The 23086-nt window shown below is 41.7% G+C and overlaps 1 protein-coding gene across 1 annotated transcript; it reads left to right on the forward strand.

Moving 5' to 3' along the window:
* The first annotated feature begins 499 nt into the window (after positions 1–499).
* On the forward strand, positions 500–22484 carry slc25a33 (solute carrier family 25 member 33). Its single transcript, XM_084333015.1, has 7 exons — positions 500–683; positions 3672–3848; positions 10280–10357; positions 11431–11531; positions 13653–13719; positions 17053–17327; positions 20898–22484. Exons 1-7 carry the CDS (start codon positions 643–645, stop codon positions 21095–21097), a joined length of 939 nt encoding a protein of 312 aa, XP_084189141.1. The 5' UTR covers positions 500–642; the 3' UTR covers positions 21098–22484.
* The last annotated feature ends 602 nt before the right edge of the window (positions 22485–23086 follow it).

Consider the following 23086-nt stretch of genomic DNA (forward strand, 5'->3'; position numbering starts at 1 on the left):
GCAAGTTGGGACAGACAATATTATACACAGCCAAGTGGACATGATGTGTTCATGAAAGACATGAGACATTGATTGTATTACTTGGGAAATCTAGTGGTGGTCCTAGTGTGGTGGGCCACCACAAATAAGCCTATTTATATGAGAAACACTGGCTAATTAGGCCTATATAATCTATATATTTGAAAATAATGCCGTAGTCAAGTCTTTAGTTTCAAGTAAAATGCAGGGACAGGAGGGCATACGTTTTGCATAATTGGAAATTATATGACTCTTCCTTTGATATTATGGTGGGCCGTCACAAGAAAAACCTATGCATGAGAAACAGTGAAATAATCTATGATATAATCAATATCTGGACATGTTTACGTGTTTTGTTGCCAATAATTAAATGGATGTACCCGATGCACTCTAGCTATTTTGATGACATGTGCTACGTCATGGACAGGCCCCCGGCCGCCCCCCTGACGCAGAGCCCTTCAGATCACCCTGCTCACCGGGGACTGTCAGCCTCACAGAGCCGGCTCCTGGATCCACAAGAACACAGCTAGCTAGCGTTAGTTATCACGATCAAACGGTCTATATATATTATCAAAACGACATTCAAAAGAAACACCAGAGGAGTATGGTGATAGTAGTTTGAAGATGGCACAGAGAGACACACTGTTGCATCTCTTCGCTGGGGGGTAAGTGAAGTTACATGATCTCGCCGGGGATGGCAGTTAGCTAACGTTACTTTAGTTAACCCGCTCATGTTATTATTAACTATCATATCTGATCATATAAATACATATACATTGGAACACACTGCCCTGTCTTTTTTTATTGAGAACACTAAGAACACATATACACGTTTAATAATCCAATAGATAGGATATAGACAGCTAACGTTAGTTAGCTAGCAGCTAAGCTACATTGCGTGCTACAGCATGATGTCAATGAAACACCGGCGACAGTCTATTGTCTGGACAGATTGGACATTTCATATTCATAACGTAACCCGAGGCCATACGTTTGGTTATCATTCAAATAACCTAACTAGTACGAACACTATGTTCTTTAGTAACGATGCAAATACACTTTTTGTTAGTCCGTTAAAAGGGAACAACACGACTTCACTCCAGAGATCAGCCGCGTCCACATTATATTAGACGTTAGCTAACGTTACATGTGTCAGCTTTTACTGCTAGCTTGTTGTTGTACCATCTGTGTTGTTGACGTACTGTTCAAACCATATCTTCACCATAATCTATGCGAAATGATCGCTAATGTCTATAATAATAACGTGACTGGCTCCAGTAGTGTGTGCAACTATCACTGCTGACGAGAGGCGCAGTCACAAGGCTGACCTTAACGTGATCATGTCCTCTGCTGCTGTTACATAATGATCACACATGCTGACAGAACACTGCATTGTACTGTCTGTACTGTACCTTCCTGCTAGCTGCCTGCGTCTGGTAGCTAGCCGACCTGAACACAGCCAAGTTAGGATCGTTAATATCCAGACATTTTGCTCAACCAAATTATACATGTATGGCGTTACAGCACTGGGCTATATTCATTGATTAATAAACTGCTGCTTATTCATGAATCATAGCGTTACTTCGCCACATTAAATCCCATTTAAATGCCGCTGTCATCGTTTTGCTCGTTGCTTTTTCGTGAATAGTCTATATTAGATAGTCTCTCTAGATTATTTACACGTGAAATGCTTTGCCTCGCATTTAGCTTCTAAACTCGTAGGCTATGCTCCACATGAGTCTGTTTGACCATCATAACGTTACTATAATTGAGGGGGAAATGCGATGATACTAGTAGACACTAGACAGACTGGTCAACATCACAGGCAACCATTTGCACACAGACAGTGGTATCCAGTTTTGAAATATGCAGGCTGACATCTCAAATTTCATCATAACTATCCATCACTCTAGTATTGTAAGTACATTTAACTTGAAATCCACTTTAGCCAGTGTCATGGGCATATAGGTGGAAAACATTAAGGGGAAAGTACAGTTGGCCTTGTGTAATATGTGAAAATGCTTGTTTTGAGTTTCACATAGCATAGAAAGAATCAAGGGCCTCTCTTGAATTTAATTGATTCCCCTAGACATCTTATCACTGGGATCATTGTCATGGTCATAGAAACTCCTCAACTAAAATCCGATTTAGTACTTTTCATTTGCTTGCTAAATAGATTACACAATGGTACCAAGTCTCATCCAGAGAATGTTATTTCTTTTGGGGGTTGTGTGTTCCAGCAAATGGGTGAATTTGTATACTTTTATTATACTTGGGGACATTCATCCTTTGCATTTGACCCATCCTAACTATTTAGGAGCAGTGAGTGAGTAGCCACACAGTGCTTGGGGACCAGATCCATTTGTAATGCCAGTACTTTGGTCAAGGGCAGTGGCAGGATACACCTAGCATGATTACCTAGAAGAAGTGTTCCGTATAGTTCAGGTTCAACAAGTTTAATTCAGCCATTTGTATAAACATCACTGAATGGATGGCTGCACTAGGACAGGTGTTGTAGCTTCTGTGTTTCACTCAGTCCATCAGATGCAGTGCCGTAGAGAAGCTTAAAGATAACCTGTCTCTCACTTCTAAGATTGACACACTGCTGCTTATTTAGGCTAAACCAGTGAGGGCAGGGATTGTTAATAAATGCTCTTTCTTGACCTGTGCTGTAACAGCATGTCCCTAACAGTGTCTTAATTAACAAGTGTAATTAACGTGTCTGAAGAACCACAACCTTTTGTGCTAGATATTCAGATTCAGATTATTTTATTGTCACAGCTTTTTAAAGAAAGATGCTTGTTTTTCCCAGGCTCCTCAATTGTAGTAAATTTGTAACATAGTACACAACGTATATTCTATCTATACAAACTATAACTATAAACTATGACTATACACTAAATAAGATATAAATAAACTATAAACCAAAACTATGCTAACTTTATAAATATAAGCTATAAACGAAACTATAGACTAAACATAATACACAACATATACAAACTTATACAATACAAGGTATATGTTAGCAGCAGTATGTTGCACTAACAAGGATTTCCACATTCAGAGCAGACATGACTGTTCCACTATCATAAATGATCATAGCACGTGGCCTAATGCCTCTTAGCTGCACATCTATGTTTTGCAGAAATTCCTCTGCCAAAGTTGGTATGAAGAAGCCACCAAATGCCCAGGAACACACTGTTCTACTGCGTAGGCCAGCCATTATTATGACAATAAATACACTTATCACATTCAGGTGTTGACCTTGCCCCACTGGACATTACATGGTTGTACACTACTGACAAATTGTACTAGAGCAGGGCAATTAATACAAATTTATTTTCAATTACGATTTTTATGATTATGAATACAAGAGAATCGACTTTTAGCCAGGTCATTGTTTTTGAGCTAGGTCAAGTTTCTGCTTTGCAGTTGAATTATATTTAAAGTTAAAGAAAAGTTTTACATTTGTTTTTAATATATATTAAGTTCAATGAATGCATGATGTTTACAAAGTCAATGAGTAACCGTGTTTAAATAATCGTGATCTCAATGTTGACCAAAATAATTGTGATTATGATTTTTGCCATAATCGAGCAGCCCTATTTCATACATGACTGGTCTTAATCTTCTGCTCATGTTTGTGTATTCAGATGTAGTGGTACGGTAGGAGCCATCGTGACCTGTCCCCTGGAGGTGCTAAAGACGCGGCTACAGTCCTCCGGCCTCACCCTCCGGTCCACTGTCTTCCAGGTCCAGCTGGGTACCCTGAGTGGCACTGGCGTCATCCGACCAGGGACAGTCTCACCAGGCCTGCTGCAGGTCCTACGGTAAGATTTGGATTAGGATTGTTTGTGGTAGTGTTATTAGGCAAAAAGTGCTGCGTGCGCCCCTTTTCTTTTTGTATTTTTCCGTGATGCCTGTAGGCATGAAAACAAAGTGTTCTCTCCTCTCGCCTGGTACACCTGGTGGTTTTTAATGTTGTTGTTTTTTCCCCGTTGCCAGCTGCTGATTAGCATGACAGCCTCCAATTGAGAGTGTTGCATTGGGGACGCTGTTGTGTTTGGACACGCCAGATGCAATGGCATAACAAACCAAATAGTTAAATTCACATAGATGACTGGTTCAGGCCTGGGCAACGCTCTCAACATGGGTATAGAAGATGACTGGTTCAGGCCTGGGTAATGCCCTCAACATGGGTATAGAAGATGACTGGTTCAGGCCTGGGCAACGCTCTCAACATGGGTATAGAAGATGACTGGTTCAGGCCTGGGTAACGCTCTCAACTAGGGTTGGGCACCGAGAACCGAAAGTTAGGAACTGAAAACAAAGTGTTCTCTCCTCTCGCCTGGTACACCTGGTGGTTTTTAATGTTGTTGTTTTTTCCCCGTTGCCAGCTGCTGATTAGCATGACAGCCTCCAATTGAGAGTGTTGCATTGGGGACGCTGTTGTGTTTGGACACGCCAGATGCAATGGCATAACAAACCAAATAGTTAAATTCACATAGATGACTGGTTCAGGCCTGGGCAACGCTCTCAACATGGGTATAGAAGATGACTGGTTCAGGCCTGGGTAATGCCCTCAACATGGGTATAGAAGATGACTGGTTCAGGCCTGGGCAACGCTCTCAACATGGGTATAGAAGATGACTGGTTCAGGCCTGGGTAACGCTCTCAACATGGGTATAGAAGATGACTAGTTCAGGCCTGGGTAAGGCTCTCAACATGGGTATAGAAGATGACTGGTTCAGGCCTGGGCAACGCTCTCAACATGGGTATAGAAGATGACTGGTTCAGGTCTGGGCAACGCTCTCAACATGGGTATAGAAGATGACTGGTTCAGGCCTGGGCAACACTCTCAACTAGGGTTGGGCACCGAGAACCGAAAGTTAGGAACTGGAAGTTTTGATTCTTAAAAAAAAATAATCTTTTATTTATAATCTTTTAAATAAATTCATTTGTTAATTAATACACTAGTTACAGTACAGCAACCAAATTAAACGGTATCAAGTCAACTGACTGTGAATAGTATGAAAAAAATAAAGGATTTTTCAAATACATTTTTTCCCCTGCAAAATAAGCTGTGACCTGTTTTGACCTGCACCTCAAAGAATCGGAATCGAGAATCGTTTAGAACAGGAATCGAAATGGAGAATCGGAAGAGTTCAAATCCAAACCATGCCCAACCCTACTCTCAACATGGGTATAGAAGATGACTAGTTCAGGCCTGGGCCACGCTCTCAACATGGGTATAGATACAGGGGTTCTCAACCTTTCTACTGCCAAGGCACCCCTGTGTTCAATAAAATATTCCAGGGCACCCCTACATACGATAAAGACTTTTCCGGTCCTGTCTTTTTTGCTACAATGATGACAATGGTGCTTGCTTTCAAAATAATGTTTATTTAAGAAACCGGGAAACACATTTGTGTGTATATGCAGGCTATATAATGCATTATTAACAGGTGTTTCAGGTCTAAATGGCTTAGTACTGTTGACATTACACTGCTTGTAGTAGTAAATCAAATAGCATATTTCTTTAAATAAAATTACAGAAAATTATCACTAAAGTGCTATCTGTTGCAGCTGCACACCTTTCCATAAAAATAGCATATTTGGATAAGTGTGACCATTTCTCAAAAACAGAAAATCATGTGTATTTTTTTTTAAATACAGAAAAGGATCACTAAAGTGCTATCTGTTGCAGCTGCACTGTTCTCCATAAAAATAGCATATTTGGATAAGTTTGACCATTTCTCAAAATCAGAAAATTATGTATTATTTTAAATACAGAAAAGGATCACCAAGTTACCATTTCTCAAAAAATATAAATAAATACAGAAAATAAGCACTTGTTCACTCAGTGGACATTTCTAGCTCAATGCGAGGTCTGCTGCTGCTGGCTAATAATACGGTCAATACGTGGGGAGATCTTTGACAAGGCAACACGCATGTCATCCTCAAGGCTCAACTTGGCCCTATATTTTGTTTTCAGAGCTGTCATGGATGAAAAGCCAGCTTCACACAGATATGTGGTGCTGAATGGTATCAACACCTTAACTGCTGCATCATGAGATACTTGGTACTCAGCACCACACTCTGAAACTAGCTCTCCAGGTGGTATCAGATGAGATTTCAATGAGTTCTTCCAAGAGTTTGGATGGAGATGTGTCCGGAAGCTTTGTCTCAATGTTGTCTGTAAAGTTTTTTTTATCCAGAGTAACTTGGTGATCCTTTTCTGTCTTTTATTAAATAATGATTTTCAGATTTTGAGAAATGGTCAAACTTATCCAAATATGGTATTTTCATGGAAAACAGTGCAGCTGCAACAGCACTTTAGTGATCATTTTCTGTAATTAATAAAAAAAAAAAAATTATTATTATTATTTTTAATCTCAAGGCACCCCTGGCAGCTCTCTGCGGCACCCTAGGGAACCCCTGTTGAGAACCGCTGGTATAGAAGATTACTAGTTCAGGCCTGGGCAACGCTCTCAACATGGGTATAGAAGATGACTAGTTCAGGCCTGGGTAATGCCCTCAACATGGGTATAGAAGATGACTAGTTCAGGCCTGGGTAATGCCCTCAACATGGGTATAGAAGATGACTGGTTCAGGCCTGGGTAACGCTCTCAACATGGGTATAGAAGATGACTAGTTCAGGCCTGGGTAAGGCTCTCAACATGGGTATAGAAGATGACTAGTTCAGGCCTGGGTAATGCCCTCAACATGGGTATAGAAGATGACTGGTTTAGGCCTGGGTAACGCTCTCAACATGGGTATAGAAGATGACTGGTTCAGGCCTGGGTAACGCTCTCAACATGGGTATAGAAGATGACTGGTTCAGGCCTGGGTAAGGCTCTCAACATGGGTATAGAAGATGACTAGTTCAGGCCTTGGTCAATGCCTCTCCTGCACCGCTGGTGCCACTAATTTAAAGCCCACTAATCCGGTCTTGCATAAAGTGAGGAGATTAGAAACGGATTAAGTTTACAGTGTCGTGATGCAGTGTTCTGTAGCAGCTGTGTGTGAGGATCCACAGGCACGGAACATGTTCTACCCTGAGGCCCCAGAACAGTTACATAATGAGGCTGTCAAGCCCCTCCTGCAGTCCTAGAGTGCTAAGGAGGACACCAGAGGAAGGAAGGAAGGAAGCTGTATGTACTGTTTTGTGCGGGGGGTGCTACTGCAGTCTTGCGTTACCATGGGGGGGGGGGGGGGGGTGGGGACTAAACTGGTCTGAACTGAACTGGTCTAGACTGGAGTCATCTAACTGATCTATAGGTCTAAGCTGTTGGCTATTTTACTTTCAAGTTTTGTTTTATTTGTCACATATAAGGTACATGTACGTTATAGTGAAATGCTTGGTTCTGTATGACACTCCTGAGATTGTGCTTCATACAATAAAAAAGTAAAAGAATAAAGACCAAACACACTATACAAAATATACAACTAAAATGTACAAAATGCGGTAAACAAAATGCAAACATGAAGTAGAAGAGGTACTGCAAATTTGTAAGAATATTATAGATAAAATATGGTCTAATGTTTAAAACTGTGTTTAACTTATTCACGGCCACTAGCCATGGCCGTGCATTAATGACCATTTTAGCTATGTTTGCAGACCCATCGTGTGTTCTATATTATAGCTATGGAGACAATAGTATGGCTCATTTTACAGGCATTGTTCATAGTCCATTACTGCCTAATCAGCTCATTTCTACACTGTAGTTTGTTATGCTAAACAGCGCCCCATTTCCGGAATAATCCAGTCTTTTTAGCGAGATAGGACGCATTATATGCAATAATCCCGAATCGTTCTGGTTGATTCCCTGAAACCCCAAATACTCTCAAATCAAAGGTATATAACATGTATTATGTACCTTCACAAAAGCATCAGTTTTCCCCCGAAAATCCGATCGTTAGAAAACGCTTGATTTATGTCCGGTAATCCACTGTGATCGTTACAGAAACATGTTTCAGGTTCAGTAAAATAGACATAGGGGGTCCTTACCTTAGCCAGGATGTACTCTAAAAAGAATAATTCCAATGATCCCATCGGCGATCGCGAATACTCGTTTATATGTAATTACACGTGTTTACGGGACACTATAGGTTTTGAGGCGAGCAGATCTGCTAGCGATTGCTTTGCAGGAGCTCCTCCCACTCAGAGCGAGTGTTGATAGTCCATTTCATTCATTGCCCCTCCTGACCCATTTCTTTCGGAGTTCAAAAGGTAGGCAATACTGCCACCTGGTGATATTCGATCGTCATTGCAATTCCAACGTAGGTAGATGAATCATAGACGCATAGAGGGCTCCGGGTGACCGTATAGAAAGCGGATCAAAGGAAAATATCAAAGGAACAAAACCAGAGTATACTCGGGTTTCTGGCGCTCAACCGTTGGCGAGATAACCCGACTATACCCGGGTATGGCCGGGAAAGAGTTAAAGTGAATATTAACTCTTTGACTGCCGGGAAACGCTTTACAGCGTCATTCCCGGCCATGCTCAAGTTGCCGGAGGTACAGCGTCCTTATATCAATATTTCAAAAATCTGCGATCGGATTCATATTTCCCCTCCGCTGGCCTGAGATCCACCAGGAGGACCCACTGAGCTCTCTGGCGGTTCAGGAGCGCCATCTGGTGGCTGATCGGCGCAATCGCCAAACAGGAAGTGCTATGGAGGTTGTGCTGGTCGGCCATATTACTTCCGGGCACTCTGTTTGGCTCCCGGGACTCGATCTCGACACAATACATAGCGATCGATTGCCAATAACTCGATAAACAACATGATTTGGACATATATACTATTATACAAGCTGGAAATGGACCCGATATTTCTACATACCATAATAGGTAAATGACTGTTCCACGCTCATCGCCCAACGGCGCGAGGAGGATACGGTAAGATTCAGCGTTATTTTTGATCGTATTCCATATAAACTGTTATGATGAACATATCACCCACACTAGATGAATGATATAACGCTGCCCACGGAATTATAAACGATCCCCCGCCCATCCGGTCATCATCAGATCATACGTAGATCATTCTAGAAGTACGTCCAATTGACATTTTTTATATCGCCCCGATTGCCATCAAACTGTATTTCATCATCAATATAATGCATTTGGGGCTATATATCACGTTCTGGAGAAAGCTGCAGAAAGAGATGAAAACATACTTATACATTAGACCATACTTTACTATGAATATGTGAATGAAAAAGTTTAACGTTGCTACACAATGAACAATACATATAGGACTTTGAATGGGCCCTAATAATGGCAATGTAGCAATAGAATTTAAAAAGTTATAGCCCTGCAAAGAAGGGGAATTTCTCCATAGACAAATAGCGCTGGCAATCCAGTCATTTTCCGGATTTCTGGCCGGCACCCATAGTGTTAAAGGTGAATGTTTGTTTAAAGTGAGTGTATAGGGATATTGCATTTTTTTTTTTTTATAGAGAAATACTTGCAATACTTGCTTGTGCATTTGCGATTTAACCTTTCTTTTTAATTATAAATCTTTACATTTAGCTAAATCTATTAGAATTTATGTGATGCTGAGATGCTTACACACACACGCACGCACACACACACACACACACACACACACACACACACACACACACACTTCAGCGTTGTGGCATGACTGAGAGTAATTTAGTCAGTTCCCATAAGAATGATCTGTTCTCTAAAGATGGGAGTCATTTCCTCAACAACTCATTGACCGTATGGTTGGCTACGCCTAATCCTCATTCCTCAGTCTCTTCGTGGTTTTCCCGTACCAATTATTGGTTGAAAAGGAGTGTTAGGTGTCACTGGGAGGACAACAATAGGCGTGGAGCCAGGTGTAGATTGACGGTTGTGCCGCAAGATTTAGGCCTGTACTAGTAGTTTGTCTACTCTGAGAATGAAGGTCAGTGTCTGGTTTGGAATTCAAAGAGTGTGTGCTACTGATGTCCCCTGGGGGTGGGCCCCACCATGACGAATAGCCGGGGTCCCTGGTGCGTAATCGGGGGCTATAAAGGGTACATATAGTATGGTGGAAGCTTTTGCTTGGCCAACTCCAGACAAGACAGGCAGGCTGGGGGTGGGGTTACTGCAGGGGCTCGTCCAAGAAACTAAGGGGTAATTACGTGTCGCCCCTCGAGCCCAAAGTTAACCCGACCCGTGTCGTTGAGCATGTAGTTGTCTAGACATATTATCCTGGTGATTGTGGGGGTGTGTTCTAAACAGAGGTTTGCTTTCCTTCCCAGGTCAATTCTAGAAAAAGAGGGACCAAGATCACTTTTCCGTGGCCTGGGGCCCAATCTGGTCGGTGTGGCCCCCTCGAGGTATAGTAGTAACGCCAGCTTCTCCACATGGCATCTGAGGAGGATTGTTTCACTCTGAGCAAGGCACACACACTATCTCTAATATATCTCTTATCACACTATCTCTCTAATTAGCGATGGCACTATCGCACACTATCTCTAATTAGCGATATCACTATCGCACACTATCTCAATTGACTCTGGCAATAAGCCAAAGTCAATAACTGCATGGAGATATTTGTGCCACGTCTCAAGTGTTAATATAAACACTCTAAGACTACAGAGTCAGAATACATCAGATATTTGGACAACATCTGTTGTGCAGCTTAACGGAGGCTCTTCAAACATGACCTATATGCCAAGTTATGAGGGAATGTTCAGTATTGTCTACTTGTGATGCAGTTTGACTGGATGTGTGTGTTAGACTTTCACCCCTGCTCTTTCCTTTTGTAAAGGATTAACACAATATGTCAATAGCTTTGCCACATTTCCTCATAGACTGTATTTTGAACGTTTGATTTGACCGTACTGCATGACTTAAAATACATGCAATACTCTCAAACATTTACCACACATTCTTGTTTGAAATGAACCGAGAGGTTCAGACTGGGGAGGGCAACAAGACATGCCCTCTGAATGGATTGCACTGAAATCATTTTATTGCTTGCGTTCATTGCTTTGTGAATAGCCACACAGTGCGTTCCTTAGTAAGTGATTTGGCTGTGCCTCCGCTCCACTGCCCAAGTTGGAAAGGCCCACATTCAGAATAGCTCCAGGGGCGTCTCTGGAGTCCAGTGCTTATTCAGCCAATTCTGGTGCTGTGACACAGGCTATTCCAGAAGCATAGCAGAGAGAGCAGGGACCAGGGAACAGACTGCTCTGGACACGCTCTTGTCAAAAGGCCCACAGAAGGCCACATGTGACAGTTACATAAATGCACTGCAGTTATAAAACCACTATCCCATATTAATGGAGTATTAATGCTGCTAATGGTATCATGGGTTTATAATATATATATATATATATAATTTTTTTTTTTTTTTTTATTGTATTCAGTATAGGTATCTTACCCCTTTTTCTCTTTTATATTTCAGAGCTATTTATTTCGCTGCCTACTCGAAGTCTAAAGAGTCCTTCAATAGAGTGTTCGTTCCTAACAGCGGGCCGGTGCACATGTCCTCGGCTGGTTTTGCAGGTGAGCAGACTGGATGCAACCATTTGTTGTTGAGTACAGGTGCAGACAGTTAACCGAAAACACCTTTTTCTGTCTGTACCGAAGTATATCCACCAGGGGCGGATTTAGGATTGTAGGAGATCCGGGGCTTAGCCCAGGAATTTTTTTTACTTCGACACCACAACCTTAAAGCGGACAAAAGGCACTAGAGAACACTTAAATTCACACCCTTTAATTAATGAAGCAAACAATAATAATAATTAATAATAATAATAATAAACTGTATTTGTATAGCACCTTTCATACAATAATTGCAGCTCAAAGTGCTTCACAGCAGTAAAAAAATACATAAAATGAGCACAACATTGGCTGATCAAGAGCAATGCATAAAGTGCAGACATAAAGCATAAAATAGATAGCAGCAAAATAGACAAAGTCAAGGTAAGACATGGAACATTAAATCACATCGTTTTTCATATTAGGATCTAAGATCTAGGGTTAACTCGCCGAACGTTGAGTGCCAGGACCCCCGAAAAGTATAGTCGGGTTTTCATCATTGTTTCTTTTATTCAATATTTCCATTCATAAAGACATGCCGGCAGCCTGTGTTATCACTGGGGATGGGTCTGAGATCTCAAAAGTCCATTACCGCCGCCTAACGCCTTGCAGCCGCTATTGCACTCCATTTGGAACGATGTGTCTGGGCCGAGCTGCGGCCTGCGGGCGGGGTCTAACTACTCGATCAAGCCAAACGCTTATAACGCATGCATCGACCAGGGTTGGGTTCATGTTCAATGCTGGATTACGTTGGCACCTTGATCGACATCAGTACTTGGAAGGAATGGCGATCAGATAATTGGAATATTCTTCTCGGGACAGATCCTGGTCAAGGTAAGGACTATATGGTATCAATATTGCGTTGATCCAAAAATTCCTTCATGCTGATCGGGCGTGTGTGTGTGTGTGGCGTGTTCTGTTGGTTGCGATCAAAGCACGGAGGCCCCCCCCCCCCCCCTTCATGCATCCATGATGAAACATAATACAGATAATCTAAATTAGATTTGAGAACAGTAGCTAGTCCAGGGAAGAAACGATAACACGTTTACTAGAATACATGTTGCCGGCCATTATGAAGCATTTTGGAAATGACACCAGACCACCCTGAAACTACACTCATATTCACGACGGTATAAAACGGAAATGTATGGATGGAAAAAATTTCAGTTTTTTGCATCTTGACCGGAAGAAACTCAATGACAATCGACTATATTATTAGATCCATAGCTATAATATATAATATAGCTTTAGGCCTGCAAACACAGCCATGTATCCCCATGTTAAAAGGCGCTGGCCTTTCAACAGTAACAGTAAACAGCGCCATCTGGCGCTGAAAGTGTCAATAGGCATCTTTGTTTACGGTTGATTATCACTGATAAAGTAAAATAGTGCAGTGCAATAAAATAGTTAGTATCGTATTTTTTCAGGAGGCCGGTAAGGAGTGCATTACAGTAGTCGAGTCGGCTTGAGATAAAGGCATGGATCTGGTTTTCAGCGTCCTTTTGATTTATAAATGGCCGTACTTTAGCTATGTTTCTAAGGTGGAAGAATTATGTTTTTGTCAACTTGTTGATTGTGATTTAAAGCTTAGGTCTGAGTCTACCATAACACCAAGACTTAACTCACTCAAATACAGTTAGCAGCTGGATAGACTACAGATGGAAATTAGCTTCTGCTAAATCTGGTGCAAACATATTTTCATGTAACAATGATTAATTGTCCAAAAAAAAAAAAAAAATTATTTTATTTTTGAAAGTACATTCGGGGCTTTTCAGAAAAGATTCGGGGCTTGAGCCCAAGTAGCCACCCCCTAGCCCCGCCCCTGATATCCACCCATAATACAATCTATTGTGTGGATGAAAATCTCACTTTCTCCTGCTATGTAATATCTGTTTCTCCCCCGTACCCAAACCCATTTTGCCTATTGCTGTCTATATTGCGGAATTTGGTCACCTATAACAAAACGGGTTTTGTTTATGAAAACCATGTTTATATGTTGTTGTACGCTGTTGTACACAGTTGTACACTGTTATACGCTGCCCTTTCAGAGGTTGATTAACTCCCCCTTTCCTCCCTTGTTTTCAGCCTTTATTACAAACTCCCTGATGAACCCCATCTGGATGGTCAAGACAAGAATGCAGTTGGAGAAAAAGTAGGTACACGTCATGAAATTCACCATGCACTATAGACTGTTGTGACAACAATGACATTTTAAAAGGACCAAAATGTATTTCCAGTTGCGATGTTTGCTCATGCAATAGTTGACCGGAAATAAATTTGGGTTCAAACTGTTCCCTAGCAACAGAATTCCAGTAAAACAGTCTATATGTGTTTACGTGTTAAATGTTCTCAACTGATTCCGGAGTTCTGTTTCAGACCTCTGTAAAATAATTTGAGGCTCTTTGCAGTTCCGTTGCCGTGACGTGACAATGTAACCTGAGGGGGCGGCTGTCTTTTACAAGACTGTCCTTGGGTTATGCAGTGTGTGCGTTTGTGAGCATGGGACCTGGGTCCATAAATACACCCGCTGACGCACCGTAGTGCGTCGAGAGGAAGAGTATATTTACACTGCAGTGTGCAGGGCAGTAGTATCACAAGTTTGTCCTTCTTGAGCTTATTATAACAAAATGCCATCACTTTCTTACTATGCATAATGATGGCCTTTAAAAAGTATATAAATGTAGACATTTGAATAACTTGGATAATTACATTGCACAAAAGGTGGTGTATATTTCACTGGTACTGCTGAAATACACTTGTTCCTTGTTAAAGGTGCTAACATTCAGTCACTAGATGTCGCACTAGAGCACCAGCATGTCATTTATCCAATCGGGTGCATTCTACGTGGGGAAACATGTAAAAAGAAAAACGGAGCGGATACATGTAAACAACATCCTTTTTGGACCTGTCACATTTTTTTAAAGGATGAATGATTATCTATAGCACCTTTATATTGACCTATCTCGAGCCCTACCCTCTTTTCTTGAATCACAACTGTTGCTTCCCTTGGACAAAGAAAGTTTGCCTAAAGCTGTAAAGGAATGTGAATCACTACCCACCTTCAAAAACACTCTCAAAAAACACCTACGTGAGACTGCAATTCGAAACTGGCCCCTACAAATGTCCTAACCTAGTTGTACAGTAAATGACCAAGTAAGGCTTTGTCAATATTCCAATGTACAGTGTAAAATGTGTGTGTGTCCCCTTCCCAACCCCCCCCCCCCCACCTCCAATGTACAGCCCTCACCCAACCCACCCAACCCCACCCCACCCAACCAACCTCCTCCAATGTACAGTTTCTATGCCAAATGTATATACACTCCTTTTCTGGACACTTTTGTATCACAAACAGTACTGTATTTGCAAATCTGATATGTCATAAATGTATAGATGTAGCAGTACTGTCTATCTGTATGTCATGTATGTCATATATGTTATGATGAATTGAAAATGGGGGACCCTGATGTAAACAAGACGAAAGTCTTTCTCTGGTCTGCATCCCCTTAACAATTGTATGTATTGAGCTGTACTGTACTGTACCCATTCTGCAATCTGTTAATAAACTTTTCAATCAATCAATCAATGTCAAACAACCGTGCTGGCAGTCTTTAAGCTTGGCTAGAGACTTTGGATTCAGCCTGCTCACAATCAAGATGCAACGTGTTATGCATAGCATAGTCATGATGACAGTATTGTGTGCCAGAAACCCGAGATGAGTCAAATATAGGTTGGCACTTGATTTGAAATAAGATCATGTTTTGACATTTAGATCAGCACCTGACTTGATTCAAAGCAAGGCCATGGTTTGATATGGGTTAGCATTAGCACCTTAAGGCTCCCACATAGTCGGGCATACTGTGAGCGGATCGGACTCTGCGCGGCATGTCCGCAGTCGTTTGAGGTTCATAGTCGAGTGTACCACCGTGTACCAATTTCCTACATTTCTCATGCCAGTTTACTACATTTCCCACAATCTTTGCCTGATATTTACCCCCGATTATACAACGGCATGCAAATTTCTCGATTCTGATTGGCTGAAACAGTCATTTTACACGTGTTTATTCTTCACAATTCCACGCTGCTGGCCCAGGACCCGCCCACAACCGAATCACATCACATCACTCCGCCGGATCACAAGATGCCGGACAATAATTTAACAAATGGATATGTTGATAACGACTAAACGACTAAATATCAAGCGATTCTGTCACAGCGAATGTCTTAGTGCTTTAAACAATGTTGGATGATGTAATTGATGGGTCTTGAATCATTCTGTAACAAAAGAAAAATCGCGGATTGATTGATTGATTAATTTTCCATTTTTTTTTCAATTTATTTTTCCTTTTCGACTGTCAGCGCTCGCTCTAGTCTCCACCCACCGCCACACACCCCCCCCCCCCCCACACACACACACACACACACACACGCACACACACACACACACTCTGCCTGCAACGCGGGGGATAGTCAGACTGAGAGAGCTGGGTGCTGCGCTGTTCTAAGTGAGCATGGCCTATTGAGTTGATTGATTGATTGATTGCTAATTTTATTACTGTACGCTTGGTTTCCAACTGGTTAAGTTTAGGCCCTCTACAGTAGGTTTAAAAAAAATAAATAAAAAAATAGGGCGAAAACTTTTTTTTCCTATAGGGCAAAGAAAACGTTTTAATTTGTTTTACCTACTTTCTATAGAAGCATCTAAGAATGAAGTTCTATAGAAAGTAGGTCTGCATCCCCTTGTGATCGTGTGATTTGTGAACAATAAACCATGCCTAGGGGGGTCTAACGACCACCCCTAGGCATGGTTTATTGTTCACAAACCACTCCTGCGCGTGATGTAATGCTTAATTACCCACCGTCCACCGATGTCAAGAGTCTAGGTTATCTCCGTTTCCAAGATTTCAAAATTAGAAAAGCCATTCAAAATTCTCAAGTTTTTTCAGATGATGAAAAAAAGACATGGTCCAAATGTATATGAATTGGAATGTATAACAATTAGCAATAGTAAAACTAAATTTAGCGTCATCTACCTGCCAAAGTTTTACCGGACCAATCCTACCCATAGAACCATGATCCTGCCTTACTCTCTCGGTAATGCAGATCGGTATCACATTTAATGCAGATCGATGTCGACCAACACGCCGAGCAGCCTTTTGTGTGACACCAAGTGAACGACGCGTACATCCGCGCGACGCGCCGTTAGAAAATGTGAGCTTCGCGCTTTGAGTACACGCGGACCTCTGCAGAGTCTGTTCCGCCCCACTATGTGGGAGCCTTTACTTGATTCAAAGCAAGGCCATGGTTTGATATGGGTTAGCACCTGACTTGATTAAAAGCAAGGCCATGGTTTGATATGGGTTAGCAGTGGCACTGGACTTGATCCAAAGCAAGGCCATGGTTTGATATGGGTTAGCGCATGACTCAACATGCTCGTGTGTGAGTTCATGTTGTGACATTGACACTTCTGACATGTGTCACCACTCAGAGCTCGAGGAGAGAAGAAGATGAATGCGCTGCAGTGTGCCCGCTACGTCTACAGAACGGAAGGTGTGCGGGGCTTCTACCGAGGCCTGACTGCTTCCTACGCCGGCATCTCTGAGACCATGATCTGCTTCCTCATCTATGAGACACTGAAGAAGCGCCTTGCGGAGAGCAACTTCAGGTCCCCGAACGCGGAGAAAGGAGCATCGGACTTCTTGAGCCTGATGCTGGCAGCTGCTTTTTCAAAAGGATGTGCGTCCTGCATAGCCTACCCACACGGTGAGAACTTGATGCATTTCTAGTTGATCACGAATACTTAACCTCTTGAGCCCGATGGGTCCGGTACCGGACCCAAAATGACATCACGCCATAAATCCATCTCTACAGACTGTATGAATTAATGTTGCTTTTTTTTCTCCAAATGTAGCCAAGAGTAAAGACCCTAACCCTGTCAAAACAGCAGCCATAGTGTATATTTTCAGCAATATTTTTGTTTACCAATAGGTTAAAGTGTAGTGAAATATGCGTTTTGGAAATCTATTCGGAAACCAGTGAATATAGACACTTGGACATGCGCACCGCCGTTTTGTTTGTAGTCATATGAGGAGAGGAGACCCAGGGCTTTCAATGGGCGTTGGAATTTCGAAAAACGACACAAGCCAGCTCCTGTCAATCAAATTACTTGTGGATTCACTTTTTTATTTATCTTATTTTTGGGATTATCTACCACAAACCTGAATGTTATTGGCAAAAATTAGAATGCAGTTAGTTTCTCTACCTTTCTGTGAACGTCTAGCAAAAAACGGCGTTGCAATCTGATGAAAAATGGCGGAGAAATCTACATAATAAAAAAGTAACTGTACTTACAGTAGATTTCATTCACGGTTCTTGCTGCACGCCTGGTGATACTAAATCCAGATTGGTATTGCACTTTGTTGTCGTTTTTTTTTTTTTTTTTTTTTTTTTTTTTTAATCTTTTTCCCCCCTCCATTTTCCTCCGATTTTCTCCCATCCCAATGTTAGTCGTTATGCCAATTCCCAATCCCCTTCCTGGTCGCTGTGCACTACTTACCCCCCACAGTCGGTCTGGGAGAGTGGAGGCTATCACGTGCTTCCTCCGACACACGTCTAGCCAATCAACCGCTTCTTTTCACCTGGCAGCGCGGACTCTCACTGAGAGCGTGTAACGTGTGGAAGGATCACACTACCGCCCTTAGATCCTATCCGCGCTTAGCAGGCGCCCCGACCGAACTGTAGGAGTCGCTGTTTACAACGACCCGGACCCACCCCGCCAGCTTCTCCCACCCTCTAATACTGCCAATTGTATTAGTGTGAACGGCCAGCCAAGCTGGTGACAACCCCGGAGCTGTGAGCTAAATTCGAACAGGCGAATCCAGCGTCTCCGGGGTTGGTGACGAACGCAATCTCCGGACCGCTACGCCACCTGACCGCCTCTGTCGTGTTTTGTTTTGATCTAATGTGTGGAATGAAGTTGAGTAGGTATAGGGGAGGGGTTGCTATTTCTTGCTCACTGCACCTTAGACTCTGCCAAGAGATGTCTGGACACATTCACAGTATAATATATATATATACACACATATGTATATGTGTATATATATATATATATATATATATATATATATATATATATATATATATATATATATATATATATATATATATATATATATACACACATGTATATATATTGTATACAATATATATATATTATAGCTACATTTATATAGTAACATATGCATTTGCCAGTTGGAGTGTTGTGTTGATAGTGGAGATTGTCTCCTTTAACCCAATGGATGCCATACCCGAATAAAGTTGGGTTAACTTGTCGACGCTTGAGCGCCAAACCCGAGAAAAGTCGGATTTTCATCGTTATTTCTTTTATTCGATATTTCCATTCATTATCCATCCAGGGAGCCTGGTGTTATAGGGAATGAGTCTGAGATCGCAAAAGTCCAATACCGCCGCCTGGTAGGATGCAGCCGGTATTGCACATCCTTTGAAACTCTGTGTATTGGGCTGTGCGTCGATTATATTGGTCCGGGCAGACTTTTCCAATGTCGGGCAAGGGGAGCGGGTGTCCCGATCGGCTTGAGGAGCGTCAAATGCTCCAGATCGATGATGTATGGCGGATTATGTTGGCAACACGATCGACACCAATACTGGGACTCGCGATCAGATAACTGGAATATTCTTTTTCGGGCACATCCTAGTCAAGGTAAGGGCTATATGGTATAAATCTTGCGTTGATCAAAGGTTGATCCATAACGTATTCCGTTGGTGACGATCAAAGCATAAAAAAATTACCCCCCCCCCCCCCCCCCCCTTTCATGGATTCATGATGGAACATAATACCTAAATTATGCATTTGATTTTTGTATTGTAGCGTGTGTAGGGACGGAACGCCAATGCATTTAGTATAATACACGTTGGTGGCTATTACCAGCCTCTCATGAATTACCCTAAAACCATACTTATATTCACCATGGTATAAAACGGGAATGTATGGATGAAAAAGTTATTTCTTTTTCACATATTGAACGATAGATACTCGATGTCAAATGGGCAATATTATTGTATCTATAGCTATAATATATAATATAGTTATAGCCCTGCAAACACCGCCACGTATTCCTATACTTTAGAACGCTGGCCTTTTAACCACACATTAGAGGGCACTGATCGAGTTAAGGCGATGTGGAACATTAACTCTTTCAGGGCCAACACCGCCCTCTGCTGATGCCCTTCTGGGCCAACGCTGTATCCAATGGAGGAAAGGACTTATTTGCGAGTGCATAAAACATATAAAATATAATAGCAATAGATCTAAATAACACAGTGGTCGTCAATGAGTTGCTTCCAGTCAACATGCACGAAACAGATACATTTTTCATACATACATTTCCATTTTATACCGTGATGAATATCAATATATTTCTAGAGCGTTCTGTCTCATCTCAATAAACCCCAGCAAATCGAGCTTAAATGTATTTCCTTAGAAATCGTGCCATTTGTCGCTTGATTTATGAATAGTTTTCAAATAAACGCTAGATTATCGCTATTATATGTGTACTTATGCACAAAGAGCAGTGGGGTCTGAAAAATCGGTTCTCCGTACTTTGGTCGGCGCGACCTCACACACACACTCCGATGGCGGTGATAGGAACATCTGATTACCCCAATACTCGTAACATAAAGGCCTTACCTTACATCTAATGTCAAAAGATTAATCCAATTCCTGATCGCCATTCCAAATATTGATCGCGTTTATTGATCCAACGTTATATCCAAAAACACATCGATCCATGCTGCTCCCAGTCCCCACAGTGAATGCAATGGTATCCAGCTGCATCCCCGAGAAGTAAAACCTGGACCGGACTCATTTTTTTGCTGCACAGTCCCAACCAATCCAATCTAATGATGTGCAATACCATCCGGGAGATGATAGGGGGCGGTATTTGCCCTTTTCGAGCTCAGAGCCATTCCCAATGATAACGTCAGGCTGGATGGATGAAAAATTAATGGATATCGCTAATAAAAGAAATATGGATTAAAACCCGGATTTTCTCTGGTTTGGCGCCCAGAGCATGGCGAGTTAACACGGACTATCTCGGGTTTGGCCTCCATTGAGTTAACACTCCACTGATATGGATCAACTATACAGCTGCAAGCAGAGTGGCTGTTTTAAAATAATTAAAAGGGGACTTCTATGGTTCTTCGTGTGAAGTATTCTCTTAAAACAGGATACTGTGTTGGGCTGGAGCAGTCCGGCTTAATGAAAAACATTTCTACTCATGAATATATTTTGTACTCCTCTGTTTGTCCTCACAGAGGTCATTCGAACGAGGCTGCGGGAGGAGGGCAGCAAGTACAAGTATTTCTTCCAGACGGGGAGGTTGATAGCGGTGGAGGAAGGCTATGCAGCTTTTTACAGAGGACTCATTCCACAGCTCATCAGACAGATCCCCAACACAGCCATCGTCCTTTCCACCTATGAACTCATTGTCCACCTGATGGGCGAGTCAAAATGAAAACGGCATTCCGTATGACGGAAGGTGCACAATTACCCCAAGGCACATTTGGGCAAGAGACAATATAAAATGCAGCACATTAGTTTTTTGTTGTTGTTGTTGTTATTGTTGTTGATGTTGTTGTTGGTCTTTGGATCAGCTGCTAAAGAGACTTTTTATCTGGTGCAAATTGAAGCAGGTTATACTGTTATCCAAAGACTTCAATGTACTTTTTTTTTTCACTGAAAAAGCATGTTGTTTGAAGCTTATCAGAATAACGGTTGCGGTACTCGATGGCGGGAAAACTCCGTAGCTGAGAACCTTTTTTCGTTATCGTACATCATCAAAGGTCATCTGCTTAGAGGAATAGTGTTAAGTTAAACTAAATTATTCAATGTATTATTATTTTTATTGTTATCGTCTTTGTTTCTCTGAAGCTTATCAATGGTGAATGTACAAAGAGCCACCACAGCTAACATTTTATTTTATTTAATGAAGGGAAGAATTTGGGAAAAGATATTGAATTTAGGAAAATAACTGTACCTTGAAAAACAAACAGCCACAGACCATTGTGAGATTTCGGCTTATTCTTTCATTAGCACGTGGTGAATTTGAAGTTGAATTATAGCAGAGTAATTTATCATATTTTTCATTACTATACAAATCTCTGTATATTTTGTTTGTTAAGATATAGTCACCTTTTACAATATAATGAGAACTTGAATGCTTATTTGACCAGTGGCTCAATAAATTGCATCAAGAAATTGTCATTCAGTTGTCGGGTGACCGTAATGTACTATGGTAAATGTGTGAGAACGGAGAATGTAAACATTTCCCGGTTAAATATTTTCATTCACCAACTGAATGTACACATGTACCAGCTTCATGGTAAATGTGAGCATTTACCTGGTAATACGGGTTGAAAAATAATCCTGCACGTCCCGGGTGCCCATTGGCATGGTGATTGAGTTACCTGCCAGTCCTTGGCATGGTGATTGAGTTACCTGTTGCCCATTGGCATGGCGATTGAGTTACCTTCCGCTCCTTGGCATGGTGATTGAGTTACCTGCCGCTCCTTGGCATGGTGATTGAGTTACCTGCCGCTCCTTGGCATGGTGATTGAGTTACCTGCCGCTCCTTGGCATGGTGATTGAGGTACCTGCCGCTCCTTGGCATGGTGATTGAGGTACCTCCGGCTCCAGCCCATTGGCACGATGATTGAGTTACCTCCAGCACATTGGCACGATGATTGAGTTACCTGTTGCCCATTGACACGATGATTGAGTTACCTGTTGCCCATTGGCACGGTGATTGAGTTAGCTGGTGCCTGGGCACGCATGGTGATGGTACATAATTTTGGTGGATATCTAACATTACATTTGATTAAAGCAACATGCCAACATTATGGGAAATGCGCTTACCGTCATCTCCAGGATCAGACAAGGAGATGGATACCAATTTCCTCTGTTCAGTAGAAAGCTATCTTAGCTTAACACAAATTAATGGAAACTTATACAGACCACTAGCCTAGCTGTTTGACAAAAATATCTCAGAATTTTAAGCTAGGTTAGTGTTGCACGTGTCATTATGTGTTATGACATATTTCACAAGCATACAATGACGAGTAATAAATGTGTTTTCAACATCCTGTAAATCGTTAACAGATATTGCATCTTATTGCAGGTTAAGTATTATCTAAAACGTTTTGTTCCTGCTATGTTTAAATTATTCAAGACTCGAGACAAGGATCAACTAAAAGCATGTTAGCGGTTAACTCCACATCTAACACTGAAGTCAGAAGTTCAACATGTATCTTTTGTAGGTTTACTTGCAGCAGCAAGTGATGAAATAATTATGGAAGATAAACAATGAAAGATAAGGATTTTATTACAGTTCTCAGTGGCTTAAATGCTCAAAACCGTGTCAAAGACACAATTACCTCATTGCAAGACACCATTACCTCATTGCAAATGTAACAAGTTTTTGGCAATTATCTACAATTGGTACAGT

Source organism: Notolepis coatsorum, assembly GCF_963971535.1.
Source record: "Notolepis coatsorum genome assembly, chromosome: 17".
Classification (NCBI taxonomy): domain Eukaryota; kingdom Metazoa; phylum Chordata; class Actinopteri; order Aulopiformes; family Paralepididae; genus Notolepis; species Notolepis coatsorum.